This window comes from Cibotium barometz, chromosome 17 (genome assembly GCF_041138505.1).
Source record: "Cibotium barometz isolate CiBa-2024 chromosome 17, ASM4113850v1, whole genome shotgun sequence".
NCBI classification, from domain to species: Eukaryota; Viridiplantae; Streptophyta; class Polypodiopsida; order Cyatheales; family Cibotiaceae; genus Cibotium; species Cibotium barometz.
In genome coordinates this window covers 50106069-50122673 of record NC_141062.1, presented here as the reverse complement: position 1 = coordinate 50122673, position 16605 = coordinate 50106069, and the positions used below count along the sequence as shown (strand labels likewise).

At 43.9% G+C, this 16605-nt stretch overlaps 1 protein-coding gene across 4 annotated transcripts in view; it reads left to right on the top strand.

The window, feature by feature from the left end:
* The window catches only part of LOC147630138 (lysine--tRNA ligase, chloroplastic/mitochondrial-like), a 66813-nt gene that overhangs the window by 38964 nt on the left and 11244 nt on the right, over positions 1-16605 (top strand). For all 4 annotated transcript variants that reach the window (XM_086811755.1, XM_086811756.1, XM_086811758.1 and 1 more), the window contains 3 exons: positions 5905-6013; positions 6456-6513; positions 15349-15417. In XM_086811755.1, the coding sequence (XP_086667881.1) occupies positions 5905-6013; positions 6456-6513; positions 15349-15417 (236 nt within the window). The remainder of the gene's footprint in view (positions 1-5904; positions 6014-6455; positions 6514-15348; positions 15418-16605) is intronic.

Sequence of the window (16605 nt, the reverse complement as noted above, 5' to 3'; positions counted from 1 at the left end):
TTAGTTGCACAGAGCTACGTGAAACTATTTCACTACTTTGTAAATGTTTTGTTCCTTTACTCTAAAGATTGAATGAAAAAATAGCGTGGTGTGCATTTTTAAACCTCCATCCTTAGTTGCACAGAGCTACGTGAAACTATTTCACTACTTTGTAAATGTTTAGTTCCTTTACTCTAAAGATTGAATGAAAAAATAGCAATTGGACAACTGTTGGATATTATATGGTTTATACCATAGTCCAATTCATTGTTTTATATAGACATACAGATAAGTGTGGACACATGCAAAAGTAGATATGATCTAACATGCAAGGTGTAGGTGTTACCTAAACATGTAAATTGGTTTTACATGCATGCAATTGTAACTGCCTATTAAAGAGGCATGTTGTTTAATGGAAATCAGCCTAGCAATCTTTCTCAATTTTGTCTCTCTGTACTCTGTCAAGATGTAGTTCTTTCAATTCTTGTGTGTAAATTAGGGTTAGCTTAGTTAATAAGGTCCAAATCTCTAACATTTGGTATCAGGGATGAGTTTCTGGATTTTTTAAATTTCCCTCCTCAGTTTTTGGTTGTAATTGAGCAGTCTTAAACCACCGTGTAGTAGAAAGCTTGGTTCTCTTCATCTATTTAACATCTTCCAGAAGCCTTTTAGATCAACTTTCCCATGCTATTGCTAAGCCCCTCACAAAATTTTACTTCAAGATCCTTAGTGTTTGGGGAGAAAAAACATTATTAGTAATGCATGTAAAAATACTCTCTAAAGATCACTTTGCAGTTCCAAATGGTGCAAAATTTGACTGAGCTGTCTTCTGCAAAGTTGTAGAGGACATCAAGTTCTATTTGCTCACAAATTTGGAGTTGCATTGGCTTTTTTTTTGTGGGAGATATGAGCAGGTACTGTGCACAAAATTTCAAACTAGCAGAGTTGAAGATTACGAAATGTTTCTATCTGGGGAAGGAATTTCTTTTAGGCATCCAGTAAACCAAGTCAAGGAAGGCCAATGGGCATGTAGCATAGTGGTGTGGGCTTGTGACTTGGGGAGGGGAGGTCCCAAGTTCAGAGTCCGGCAGCCCCGGTTGGTATTGTGGCCACAAGTTGTAACATCTTTGGACGGGAAGACCAAGCCGCCTCTGGGCGGGTAAATTGCGACTATAGAAGGATCTACTAAAGGAGGGACCAGTCTAAGGAAGAAAATGAAATTTGTTTTCTAAATATTTGACATACCTCTCATCTCAATGTAACGAAATGTTTTCTATGCTATATGGGATTGATGTGTAAAAGGCTTGGCCAGTAAGATCTTAACAATTTATACATAGTATTGGGGACCGAAAAATGGCCAGTCCCCCTGGATATTCTTTTGTTCCAAATATTTGGATTTAATGCTTTGTGTGAGTCTGACATTCTTATGCTTGACTTCAGACTTCTATAACAAAAACTTGTGGTAAAGCAATACAAAACAGCCCTGATCTCAGTTTTCTCCCTACGCTAAAAAATACAAGTCCTTGCACATGTGGCTCTTTTCTGGAACTGCCGTAGTTGCACTCTTTGTTGGCTGCAATTACAACCTCTTCAAACAGCAGAGAAGCAGCCCCATACAGATCTGTTCAGCCGTAGGGCAGCTCTCACCTCTAGTACAACCAGTACAGCAGTGCTCAGCCAGGGTGTGCGAGTTTTAGCAGTGCATACAACTCCACGCACACAGTGCATAGTTCCAGCCTATTTGTCCGCCATAGCAGTTGTGGCAATGGTAAGGTGATTACTCTGCTTCTTCCCGTGCATGTGCGTGATGGGGAGGAGTCCATGCTTTCTCCTTAAGCTAACTTGTTACTAAGGGCCTATTACTAAGGTATCCCCCTGCAAACCCACCCCCTCCCTCTTCTTACCAATCTGTAAAAAGCAAAACACTTTAAAGGCCATAGGCTATTTTGTTGGCAAAAATAATAGAAATAGATTGCTTTTTCTTTATTATGTTAGCCTTATTGTAGAAAACAAGTAACACGTGAAAACACATGTGACTTTGCCTGTTAGGTGGTAGAATACAATAAGTAGGGTTTCATGTGTCTACTACAGGTTGCTAGACGGTTTTGTAAGAATACACAATAGTGGAAGCAAGATCAACACAATACAAAGCATTGAATTGTAGAAAGAAGTGGACAGCAAAGAATATTACTCCTTGCAAACTTGATTACAAACTGATGGCATCCGCCCACCCGTGTGCTCGAGGTAAGGAGATTTGATGGTGATCTAGACAAACTCTAGACGAAGGATGTCTTGCTTACGAGAGTGCTTGAACACAATGAACTCGATGATGAACTAAGGCTGTCAAATTGGTCTATATACAGTACCCAAGGTCGGGATGGACGTAGGTCGGCCACGTCAGCCAATTAGTCCAAAATGACCAACTGACCATATCATCCGATTGGGACCATATTAGACTACAACAAAGTCCTAGAGAGACTTAGCGCAATGCCCACGACCATTTGAGACAATTAGGACTCTCAAACGGGTCCCGCAACTCGAGAACAATATGTTCTCTGTTTAGTGTCCAAAACTCACTAATGGGATCACTTAGCGCACACAAACATGCATTCTAATTGGTAGAGTGTCCATAGTTGTCACGGTACAAAAATACGATACCGTACGGGAATTTTTGGTGCGATATGAAATTTTGGGATACCGTATGATAAAATACGGTTTTTTTTTAAAACACTTACAAACTATGGAGCTTCAAGCTTGAATGTGAGGGAATGTTGGGGGGGAGGAGTACACAGTGCTTGAGGAACTAGAACATGGAGATGTGTCTCTCCCAGTTGGATCTCCCAGTTGTCTCCAAAAAAGAGCCTACAGGGGTAATGTGATACCAAAGGTCTCCCAGTGTAGTGTTTATGACTAAGGGACCGTCCTTGCACAGTTACGGGCAGTGCATCTAGGTGATAGGTGTAGGGACTCCTCTATAGATCAAAATGGCCTTGTCCAAATCTTCTCCCTCGTACATAACTTGAGGATCTGATTGTCTATCATACCTATATCCGGGATCTCTAAGTGATGTAGCAAGATTCTCTCATCCTACCAATCAAGTGTACACTACCAGTCTACCTTGCTAAATTTTATAGGTCTCTTAGCAATCCCATATGGAATTCTGAGTGGACACGAAAGTTGCAAAGTATTGTGGGCATTTGGGATCTTTGTTGAGCAAGATTTCTATTTTATTTTGAGCACTTGGAAGTTTTTTTTTTTTTTTTTTGGGGGGGGGGGGAGGGAACTCGTACCAAATGATATCGTACGAACACCGTACGATACGAATAGGTTCGTATCGGTACGAGAAACAACCATGAGAGTGCCTAGTCTACGTAAGTTGTCTCCTAACTGTTTGGCCACACTTGGCTACCATTCAATGTCTAAACTGGGAACTGCCGGGTGCCCGGGTGCTCACCACAACGGCTACTCCTCGTAAAGGGGGCCTTACAAAATAGAGCACATAGAAACAACATGAGGGTGGAGCATTGACCAAATGCTTTTCCAATAGGTTTCACATGTAACATGTTTGAACAAGCCTTCCTTTTGCTTGCAAGGTTTTCAAAAAAATATTGTTTGTCTAGAAAAGCCTTCCTTATGCTTGCAAGGTTGTAAAAATGTGTGGTTTCATGTCACAGGCTGGTGATGTCCGTTGGCTTACAAACAGCTAACCTCTGTCGAAAATCTGTTTGTGTCAACTCTAAACCAATATACTTACTCAAAAGTGCACATAAAAGATATTTTGAATCCTCCAGTATTAAGAAGACATGCAATCATGTTCAACAACTTTGGGTACACCGCCTCTCTTCTGGAACGCTTTGTGAGTCTAGCCTTCTCACATGTATTGAATACCCAATTTCCTTTGTGGGGTGCATGTATTTAAAGAAAGTCCCTGTGAGCTGTGTATGATCTTCGAAAATATAATCCATTAGTCGATTGAATGTGGTTGGGGCATTGTGTAAGCCAATGGGAACAATCAAATGCGTGTATGCTAGGGCAACAAAGTCTCTTCTCCAAAAAGCTAAGGAACAATCAAATGCTCATATGCTGGGGCAACAAAGGCTCTTCTATTCACCTTCAACACGATCTCTTTTTGCGGGTTGGCAGCAGTGACTCTGTAAGCCAGTTAGTAGAAACTCTGACGCACCACATCAATGCAATGAAGTTCAAGTCTTTCAAAAGTAGCTCACCTGGCAAAGACAATCTTGATACCGCTTCAAGAAGTCCACTTTTCTTCAGTTGACACATTGAGAGGAGACTTGTTCCATCCTTTTCTTCAATTAACACATTGAGACCAGACTTTTTTTCTTCCTGATCTCTCCTGAATACCAAGTAAGAAAATACCGACTTGTTTATTGCTTTGGAAATCTGAATGTGACTTGCAAGGGAATAGTATCTGTGGTGGGAGACTTGCATGAATAGCATCGTTCTTTCCTTTCTGCATGAGAGTGGTTATAATCCTTATTTGGGTCAATGCACTCACATCAAGAATTACATAAGACTCCCTTATTACTGCAATCCGAAAGTCTTCAGGATCCAAATATCCTTGAATGTGAATACGAAGCTTTTCAATCACCGGCACTATATTGTCTTCTTTGTTCTTGAAAGCTAAACTAGCTTCCGTAAGATTGTCCATCCAAGATGTATATAGTCCGATGGTGGTTACCCTCTCTTTGCATAAAAGATTATAAGATGCATTATCATAAAACATGGTTAAAGCAAACTGATATTGCAGCTCTCCCCAATCCTTGCCTATCTTGTGTTGATCATCAGGCTGGCATGCATAATCTTTATTTTCAACTTTCACCTGTACGCTAAAAGCTTTCAAAGGGGCTTTTGTTGAAGCAACCACTTGAATATCCGATCAAGATGAAGCAGTGTTCACATCTTGTTTTCCCACTGTGAACTTGGGTTTTGCTTTTGGTGGCGACATATTATTTTGCTTCATTTCCCATCACTGATACTGGCACAGACCACTCTAGTCTCATCCCTGCTCAACAGCTCTTTAGAAAACAAATATGACAAAGCAATGTTGGCAGGTGCTGGCCATCCCCGCATGCTTCTCAAAAGCAACTTGGCATTTTTTTTCTCTCTTCATCACGTGCTATGATAATCTGGATCAGCCTTTCCATTTATCAATTGGGGCATCTTGGATTGTGAAACCAACGGGCGTTATAAGAGTCTTAGCTCTACTATATTTTCTGCAATCATCTGTTCAATCAAGCTCTACTATTAAGATCTCAAGGAGTGAACCATTTCCACTCAGATGAATGGAAGCTTGTCTCTTACTGCTTACAAGAGAAAGTCCTAGAAAACAACTTTTAGGCTAAAATATTTTCTCCTGTGAAAAAAATTTGGGTGTTGGTTTTCAAATATTGTATGGTTGGGTTGTGGTTGAGTTGCAGTATAGACATGGTGACCAATGCGGACTCCTCACACAGAGTATAAGGGGTTCATCCCCGCTTCTCTAGACCCTCAGCAGCAGATTCAGCCCCAGATGCTGTCCAGTAATCTGTAGCTAAGGGGGACAACTTGAGGGCTTTTATTTCAGGGAACAACCTATGCTAGACATCATTTTGTGTGAATTTATCTCTTTAAGTTTAGGTGCATAAGTAACTGTTGAAAGGATTCAGAGCTACAAAAAACATTGTCAAGGATGAACCGCTTCCACTAGATGACCTTACATTCACTTTATAAAAGAAAAGGCTTCATGCTTGTCATCATTGTGGAGGAAGATCTTTTTGTGCTCATATGAGGAACATGATCATGCAATAAATCGATAAATTTTGCATTTCCCTTTTCATTTTTGAGCTGTTTGCAGGCAGTATTGTTGCACTTTGATCATGGATTTGCATGCCTCACTAGTGAGCTGCTTTCTTGTGGCTTCAGGAGAGCTTTCTGTGAAGGTAAAGGAGTTTTCCATTCTTACAAAGTCGCTCCTACCTTTACCTGACAAATGGCACGGGCTTACTGATATTGAGAAGAGATATCGCCAGCGGTAAAGTCAGGGTCTGTTCCATGTCTTAATAGTTCAAGTGGTAGATCTAATGTTGATTCTTTGGTGCGAGAGATGATCTTTTTATATATTGAGATAGCTTGTTGCAGTAAGAAAACATCAATGTGATGAAACATGATAAACTCTTGCAAATACAAGTACAGTATCCTAAGGAGTTAGTGAGATTTGTACTAATGCTTCTCTAATAAAGCTGCAAACTCTGTGTGTCAAAATGATAGGGTTACATAAGCGGCGGTTATAGAGCTGAGCAAGTAGAATTTAGTTGAGATTGTAATGGGAACATGAGTAGGCAGGATCAAAACTTCTTGCATATTTTGCTAAAATTTTAAGGATTTTTTGTTCTCTTAGTTTTATTCCTATCAACTTAGTTGATCTGCTTGAAGTCTCTCCTAGCCACTTACATTAGGGAGTTTTTTGTTTCTAGGTACTTGGACATGATTATGAATCTTGAAGTAGCAAACATTTTCCGTGCAAGAGCACAGGTATTTCACTTACTTTGAAGAGTTGGGCTCCTCTATAATTTTCTTTTATATGTGATGATTAACCGATAAGTGTATCGTGCTTGCGTGCATGTATGGAGTATGTATACATACATACATACATACACACATATATACATACATACTGCACACATGTATACATACTACAGACCTACATACATTCATATTGCATACTGCAGACTTTATGCATACATATATACATATATACATACTCCATACATGCATACGTACATACTCACACGCCGTAGCTGTAGAGAGAAGAGTTGACACCAGAGTGGGTCCAAACTACCACAAGCATGAGTATTTGCTTTTATTACTTTGGAGAACTTCTTACAATGAAGACTTTACCAAGAAACTTAGTGACGACGGTTGACTATGGAATGCCAAACGCAAGGACGAGGTAGACCAAACGCAGTTGAACCATCATACGGCGTGTAGACAACTTAGAAGCCACTTCGGGATCCAATATGCGCACGCAGATTTGCTGAAACTTTTAACATCATTAATCAAAGTATCTTTGAGTCGCGCAATCACTGTGCCTCTCTCGTTCAGTTTGTCACATCACTCTCTCTTTACTACACTTATCACCATGTATTTGTTTAAGCCTCCATAGCTCCTGCTCTGCTAACTCTAACTATCCACAACGACCTTCTTAGCTTGCCACTTGGTACAATCCCTCTTACTATGCCCCTCATGATGGCAGAAAAAACATCGGTTCTTTGCTTGGTACCGCTTTTCTCTTCTGGCTAGAGATAACCTCCTATTATGCCCTCCTTGGCCTTCTTCTGAGCTGTCTGAGTTTCTTGGAGACTCTTTCTTACTATCCTTGCTGTTCTATGCTTGCGTGTCTTGCTGGGATGATGACTGCTACTGCAGTTGGGGTTTGGAGCTTGACTAGTCTTGCTTGGGCTTGCCTTTGTCCAACATCATCTCCTGATTCTGAGCGAGAGTCAAAGCATGTTCATAAGATTGAGGCTTGGAATTCCGTACGGTAAACTGGATGTTAGAATCCAATCCCCCGAGGAGTTGCTTTAACTTTTCTTCCTCGGATTTCCCTATGTCATGGTGATGACTTTGTTGGAGTACGTCAATACGAGTGACCCATTTTGGGATAGTCGGTAAAACTCGTCCTCAAGATTGGTCATGTATAGGGATGGAAGGAATCTGGTTTTGAGATTAGACATAGAGGTGTCTCATACATAATTTGGTGCCCCTGTAGCCGGATCTACATGAAGGCTCGATCAATGCTGCCACCAGCTACCCAGTGAGATGTGCCGCTAGGTGGACTTTGTCTTGTGGATTTGAAATCTTAGCCAATGGAAAATATGCAATAAACTAATGAATGAATTGAGTAATTGCAGAAGGATCACACTTACCATCATACTTACTAAAGTTTGGTTGAGCACGGATGATGGTGGTGGAGGAATTGAGGCTAGGTGCAAGTTGGGGAAGTGCTGCTATCAGACTGGCCTATAAGGGTCAATGTCTACTGATGCTGGAGTTGCATGGCTTCCGGATCTAGCCTGTGTTGATGTTCCAGAGCCACGAGTTTTGCACGGCGCTAGTCTTCTTCAACCTTCCGTTTGGCTTCCTTGGCCTTCCGTTCTTCAGCAAGTTCCTGGCATCTTTGTTTCTCCATCAGGAGAAGCATGTGTTCAAATTCCATGGGACCGTGCTCTTTAGCGGTCTGTTTGCTCCATCAGCTCTTGGATGAAATCTTTGCGTTGTGGAAGCGTTGTTTCTTCTTTGGTAGTCTTTTTTGACACTATTTTTTTCAGCGGTGTCTTCTTTGAAGCTTTCTTTTTCTTCTCCCGAGATGGTAGACGGCTGGGTGGTTTTTCCCGATCTTAGTTTTACCATCCATAGGATGCTCTCACTTTAGGTACCTAAGCTGGGTCACAACTAGAAGCTTTGATACCAATGTAACATGCAACCGGCATGATTGTGCAATACATAGCAAGGCCTTCTTCATACCTTTATGTTGGAGTGAGTTTAAGCAATCCACTTTAATTCTTGAACAAGGAGATAGAGCGGTAGAGAGAGAAGATGGAGAGTCGACACGAGATTAGGTCCCAACTACCCACTTAAGGCCCCCCTGCTACAAGCAGGAGCATTTACTTTTATTATTTTGGAGAACTACTTACAATGCAGACTTAACCAAGAAACTTATTGATGATGGTTGACTGTGAAATGCCAAATGCAAGTACGAAGTAGACCAAACGTTGGCTGAACCATCATACGGCATGTAGACAACTTAGAAGCCACTTTGGAAGCCACTTTGGAAGCCAATATGCACACCCATCTGCTGAGGGAATGCAGGACTGATGGCTGAATGCTGAATGCTGAAGATGACTTCTGGGTGCCTGGGACTGAAGCACACTGGAGTGCTCTGCTTAAAGGTGTATGCACAATCAAGCAGACATTGAAATTGCTTTGTTTCACTGCTGAACTCTGTAAGAATGAGATAATTTTTGGATGGACTGAGGGGCGCCTTATATATGACCACCCTACATGCTGTCAGCTGCTGTGCATACTGTCGGCCTGTTGACAAATGCCCACGACTTGCTGAAAATGACATTTATGCTGTGCCAAGGGCTGGCCACTATGCCAAGGGCTCATGGCTGGCCCCTTTTGTGATCCTTTATGGGAGCCTGTTAGCAGTCATCTCTTGTCTGTACACTATGTCAGGACTCAGGGCCTCTGTTGTGGGTGTGCCCGCCCGTATTTAGTGTCTTCCCATTTTTCCTCACTCTCCGTATTTTTTCCCTATTTTTCTGGAGCTGTGTATGGGCTGTCGGTTGCCCCTAGATGACTGCCGATTGTATCTGTGATGCCTGACCCTTTTCTCAGTGCTAGTCGACTGCTTCTCTTCTGGCCGATTGGACATCTGCTGGTCGTGGGCTACCAGAGCTGTTGTCGGCTGATTCTAGGTTGCCCGCACACTCCTTCGTGTATTTTTCCGGGATTGTATTGGTGTATATAGTAGAGTTACACAAGCTTCTCTCTCTCTTTCATCTGTGTATTGCTTTCTACAACAGTTGTCTTCATTTCCGCTGTGCATTTTGACATGGTATCAAAGCCCCAAGTGGCTCAAAGCTTGGAGACAGTGGGACGTCGAGGGTTTGCTGATTGAGGTGCTGATTGGAGAGTGTTTGGGCTATACGGGACTTGGAGATCGGGTAGAAGGCGGCCATCACCATTGGACAGCCACCTTGCATTCTATTTGTAGCCTCTTCTTCTTCTTTTTTCCCACCCACCCTCCCTTCACAAGACTTTGTGAACTCTTGAGATGGCTGAGAAGCACGTGAAGATCCCGACACTCCTCACGTTCCTGGTAGACCGACAGTTGGACGGGAACAACTACGGCATATGGAAGGTAATGATGGAATTTGATTTGGAGTCCTATGACTTGGTTGATTTCATTGTTGTTGGGGTTCCATGGCTGGAGTTGGAAGATGGGGAGTTACCCTCTATACGGAAGGAACGGGAGGCATAGGCCTAGTTATGGGATCGTGTTAATGCCCGAGTCCGTTCTTTCATCTTCCTCAATTGCACACCACATGTGATCAATCATATAAAGCATATGACGCTGTCCAGAGGGATTTGGCAACATTTGGCTTCGCTCTTTAACAGGGTATCACCCATGAAGAGGATCTCCTTGGAAGTTCAGATGCGGGTGATGAATCCTGCAAAGTCGTCGACGATGTGGGAGCACATCAACAAGTTGCAGGCTCTTCAGTAGGAGGTTCTTGAGGCCAGGAAAGAGATATCATCAGAGGATATGGCCATAACGTTGTTGTCACACTTGCTTTCTCAGTACTTAGCATTTTACTCTTTGATCACCAGTGGTGGCAGGCTTAGCACCATCACATGGGAGGAGCTTGTGCCCATGGTCTTGGACCAAGAAGAGCGATTCACGAACCCTCCACAAGGCGGAGGTGTTGAGGCCTTGATTGGCTAACGGTCGAAAGGCCGTAACAAAGAAGAGCAAAGGGACGTCTCGGAGAAGTCTTTTGAGCTGAAGTCCGATTCAAACCGAGAGAAACTGAAGGTCGAGAGGACCTGTAATGATTGTGGCGAGAAAGGCCACTATTGGAGAAAGTGTCCCAAGCGGACTGGGAAGAGTGCTGATTCTTCAGCTTTAGCTGCAAAGACTCCGGCCTTTGTGCACTTGGAGATGTTGAACACCGATGCTTCATCTTCTTCGAGCGAGGAGACATTTGGCTTCACCGCCAAGGATACTCGGGAATGGATTCTTTATAGTGGTGCTTCCAAGGACATGACTTCTTTCTGTGACTTCTTTCAGGATCTGAAACGGCAGTCAGGTCACATTTTCATTGACGACAATTCCACCATACCGATTCACAGTGAGGACCGGATGGAGATCATTCTTGATGGCAGAGGGGGGAAGCATTCCTCTCGTGTTCTTTACGTCCCCGCACTTGGTTTTCATATGTTGTCAGTGCATGAGGTGTGCAAGATTGGCTTCCGAGTGGAGTTTGAGGAGCATTCTGTTGCTCTATGGGACCGCGAGACTGGCCAGGTTGTTTGGAAAGGTGGAGTGGAGAATGGTATGTACAAACTCTCCGCACTCTCCTCTTTGACAAGTTCTTAGATTGGTGATTTGTATCACTTTCGGTTTGGCCACTTGAATGTGGATGCGCTACGGTGAGCTTTCTGGGACTAGATGGTGGTTGGCTTGCCAGATGTTGGCAACAGGGAGAGACGCTGTAGTTCTTGCATTCGTGGTAAGCAGCACATGGAATCTTTTCCGAAGCAAGCTTCGAGGCGGGCTTCGAAACCTTTGGAGTTGGTACACATTGACTTGTGTGGACCTACCTATGCAGATGCCATCCTTGGGAGGTTCTCTGTATTTCATGGTGCTTGTTGATGATTGTAGCAGATTCACTTGGGTTTATTTTCTTTCACAGGAGGACCGAGCTTTTGGTCGGTTCAAGGAGTGGCATGTGATGGTGGAGAAAGAGTTTGGCTTGTAGATAAAGACTCTTAGGGTTGACAAAGGAGGAGAGTTTTCTTCCAATGCATTCGTTTGGTTTTGTGTGGAACATGGCATCAAGCGGGAGTTGGCCAATACAGGTTTGCCATCTGAGAATGGAGTAGTTGAGCATAAGAACAGGACTGTGGTGGAGATGGTGAGGACGATGCTGGAGCATTGTGATCTTCCTCGTTCACTTTGGTGAGAGGTTGTGGCTACGGCTGTCCATATCCTCAACCGTTCTCCAACGACATCAGTACCAAACATGACTCCCTTTGAGGCGTATTTTGGCAGGAAACCAGATGTCTCCCATTTCCGTTTGTTTGGGAGTGATGCATATGTTCACATTCCAAAAAAGCAGAGGGGGAAGCTCGACTCAAAGTCCCAAAAGCTTGTATTTGTGGGATATAACTCTCTTTTCAAGGGATACAGGTTGTATGATCCAGAAAGGAACGAGGTCATCGTTAGTAGGGATGTGGTTTTTGATGAGCATGTTCCAGTTTCCATTGTTGATGAGCCACCACTTCTTGGAGACCTTGATGATTCTGATGATGATTCCCAGTCGATTGTTTCAGCTGGACAGCCTCAGTCAGTTGAGGAGGTTGAGCCCGCAACTGGAGATGAGCCCTCGCCCGCAGGAGGCTCTGCGTTCTGTTCGAGTACCCAGGTGGTTGGTTGACATCCTTCGGGAATTAGGTGTTATGGAGCTTCCCTTCGAATGGACCACAGAGGACGGACCTCGAAGATCACATAGAGTTCGTGACAAAAGTCATTCAGCGGAGCTTTTACATGTAAACTATGCTTTAATGTCTTGTATCATGCGGGACAAAGAGCCCACTTCCGTCAAGGAAGTCCTTGCACAGGATACTTGGAGGAAAGCCATGCAGGTGGAACTGGATGCCATAGAGAAGAATAACACTTCGGAGTTGGTTCCGAGGCCGTCAAAACGGTCTGTCATTGGTGTCAAGTGGGTCTTTAAGACCAAGTATACGTTAGATGGGTCAGTGGAGAAACACAAAGCCAGACTTGTGGCTAAGGGTTACGCTTATCGGCTAGGCATCGAATATGAGGATACCTTTGCACCAATAGCGACGATGGCCACGATTCGGACCGTTCTTGCCCTTGCTTCTTCTCAACGGTGGCCCGTATTTCAGATGGATGTGAAATCTGCGTTCCTTAATGGTGACGTGCAGGAGGAGGTGTATATTGAGCAGCCTCCGGGCTTTGAGGTTCCAGGATCAAAGGGAATGGTTTATAGGTTGCGGAAGGTCTTGTATGGTCTTAAGCGGGCTCCCAGGGCTTGGAATTAGAAGATTGATTTCTTCTTTCTACGGACTAGATTTCAGAGATCGGTTGTTGATCCTAACCTATATCTCCCTCGTGAACGCGGCATGGTCACATTGATCATCCTTTATGTGGCTGACCTCATTCTCACTGGCGGTCATATGGAGCACATTGCAGTAACGAAGGCTGCCTTGTCAAAGGAGTTTGAGATGACCGATTTAGGCCTACTCCTCTTCTTCTTGGGATTGGAGATCTGGCAGACCGAGAGGGGGTTTTTTGTCTCTCAACAGTGGTATGTTCATGAGTTGCTTGAGGCCTTTGGGATGGAGAACTGTAAGCCTATCATGTTGCCGATGGACCCGAACACGAAGCTTATAGTGAATGATCCTTGTGAGCCTGTTGATGCCTCTTTGTACCGGAAGCTGGTTGGTTCATTAATCTGGTTGCTGAACACCAGATTGGACTTGAGCTTTCCTGTGGGGCTGTTGAGCTCATTCATGCAGACGTCGTTAAAGTCTCATTGGGACGCAGGATTGTGGATCTTGTGGTATCTGCAAAAGGTACGAAGGATCTCGAACTCCTCTACACCGCTAGAGGTGACACGAAGGAATGAGTTCGACTCCAAGAATGGAGTGACTCAGATTGGGGAGGAGATCCAGACACGAGGAGATTCACATCAGGCTATAGTTTTTCCCTCGGCTCAGGAGCGGTTTCATGGAGCAACAAGAGGCAGCCAACTATTGCCTTGTCGTCGACAAAGGCAGAGTACCAGGCTGCTTGTGTTGCTGCTTGCGAGGTTGTGTGGCTGTGGAGGTTGCTTGGCGAGATTGGGTTTCCACAGAAGGAGCCCACGGTCATCCAGTGCGATAACCAGAGCTGTATCGCTGTTGCTCGGAACCCGGTCTTCCATGCCCGGACCAAGCACATACAGATATAATATCACTTTGTTCGTGGGAAGATCTTGGATGGTGACATCTTGCTTCTTTATTGTTCCACGGAGGACAATGTGGTGGACCTCTTCACGAAGTCTCTACCTCAGGCTACGCTCAGGCGGCACTCCAGCTCACTGGGGTTGATTTCACAGACATGAGCCGAGAGGGGGTGTTAGAAGTCATCTCCTGTCTGGACACTATGTCAGGTGCTTTGTTGTGGGTGTGCCCACCCGTATTTAGTGTCTTCCCATTTTCCTCACTCCCCGTATTTTTTCCCTATTTTTCTGGAGCTGTGTATGGGCTGTTGGCTGCCTCCAGATGACTGGCCGACTGTATCTGTGATGCCCGATTGATGTGGTGCTGCCCAACCCTTTTTATCAGTGCTGGCTGACTGCTTCTCTTCTGCCCTACTGGACATCTGCTGGTCGTGGGTTACTAGAGCTGCTGTTGGCTGATTCTGGGCTGGCCGACCAGCAGCCAGGGGCCATTTTATTGCCCCCACACTCCTTCGTGTATTTTTCCGGGATTTTATTGGTGTATATGGCAGAGTTACACAAGCTTCTCTTTCTCTTTCATCTGTGTATTGCTCTCTACTGCAGTTGCCTTCATTTCCGCTGTGCATTCTGACAGAGCCCACCTATGGCTGGCCATAAGGCTAGCTTAAAGCCTATGATACCTACATGCTTGCTCCATGCATCTATCCTAAGACGACCTAAATGATTTGTTCTCCAAGTGGGTTAAGTGACACATACTGACACCTAGGGCTTCAGATATGACCTATGTAGATGTGCTTGACATGTCCGTGCTCTAGGGCTCACAATGGGGTCATGGCATACGATAAATAATCCCTAAAGTGGTTCTATTGATGTACAAATGTAGCACTGATGATGAGCTAGTGTGTCACATAGCACCTCAGTGCATAGGTGCATGTGACACATGCATACATACATACAAACTGTATGTTTGTATGCATGTATGAGTATGCTTGTGTGTTATTTATGTATGCGTGTGTGTGTATGTACATACGTGTATACATGTTTTTATATGTACATACTTGTATGTATTTATGTAAGCGTATTTGTGTATTTATGTATGTAGGTGTATGTGAAGTTTAAATATGCACTCATGTGCGTATATGTGTCCCAAAGTGCATATAACTAAGATGTAATCTCTTGCATCTGAATTTCCAACTTTATTATTTCAAGTTGCAACATCTCAAAGAAATCATTTCATGTAAATTAATATACTCATGGTTCCTCATGTTACATACCGTGTTTGTACTTCAAGTGGTTACATAGTTTGAACCTTAGGCCTATAGAGCGTTGAACGGAAAACATGGAGGACTATGGCTCAAGATGATTGCTTTGTAGATGGGTTCATGTTAGAGCACTAACTGAGGGGGCTCGAAGGTTAACATAATCTGCTTGTATGCTCCTGGTGCTGGCTAGTTTCCGGAAAGAAGTGAGATGTGTCTCAACAATCTATTTAATTTATTGCACTACATCCACCCTTGTATGTGCAAGATAGTCACTTGAAATGTTGCATAAAACTTTTTGTTAAAATAATAGGTCATGTGTTCTAATCTTTAACTGGCATATGCTGTAGATACTATCTAAAATACGAAGACTTGTGGAAGAGAAAGGCTTTATTGAAGTTGAAACTCCTGTGCTCCAGGTATTTTCTTCACCTTTTCTAGTTGTTGATTGTGTGAGGATACAACAACATGTTTATATTTGTCTTGAAAAGTTGATAAAATGTAAAAACACTGATACAGCTAAGTATTGTGATAGCATGTGGAAATTTGCAGTGGCCATTTAGATCTCGTGTTTGCCTTGGGCAGGAGGATTAATTGGGATGTGTCCTGTGGAGTCTGGATGACCAAGGCTCAGCTACCAGCCTTGGGAGCTGGGTAGGTACTGAGTGGACCATCAGGGGCATTCCGGTCCAATATCTTGGTTGCCCTTCGGGAGTGGATGTATCAGCAAAGCAGCAGATAGCCTAATATTCACAGTTCAGGCATTGGATCACACCTCGTTCATCCTTGGTTGGCTGCATGGTGGTGGTCAAGGAGATTCTCCTTGCCATGATGTGGTACATTACCTCATGTTGGTCTTTTTGGTCTTTTGCCACTCCTGCATTGGCTAGATCTCTTTTGAAAGTGGAAAACAGAGAGAAGATAGCAATGGAAGACTTAGAGATGACATTTGCAAAAACGGATACCTAGTTCTACCACTGCATTGCATTACTCTGGGAGCAAAAACTCTATGTACAAGCATGCCAAAATGTGGCCAAGGCTGAGGTGAAAGATCTATTAGAAGCACCTGGGCACAACCCAAGTCACGGTGAGGCTGTTCCTTAAATGAATGCTGGTCATGGGCTGAATTGCTGGGCTGCAATACAGTGTTGGAGGTAGTGGCTGCTGCAATGCTGAAGATTGGAAATGAGGTTGATGGGCCCCTTACATAGGTCCCCTACAGCAGGACGTGTGGTCAGCTTGCTGTTGGGCTGCAGAAATGGCTGCCCGCCGACCAGTCACCTTCACCCTGCTGCCCACTTGAAGCTGCATGCTGCTCATGTGTGCCTGTCTGCTACCCACAAAGCGTGCGCCCAACCTAGGCTATCTGCCCAAGGCATGTCACTGCTGGTCCTAGCAGCCCTGCATTAATGAGGCTTTCTTTTCCTGCCAAATTTTTGATGGTCAAGCACCTCCTATGCAAGGGTTGACTTGCATTTTGTGGCTACCACACTTTTGGCTCTCTCTCTCTCTCTCCCTCTCTCCCTCTCATTTCTATGAGCTTCTTCCTGCACCTAACCCTAATTTGCAGGATTTTGTGTGTGTGTGTGTGTGAGAGAGTCCAACAC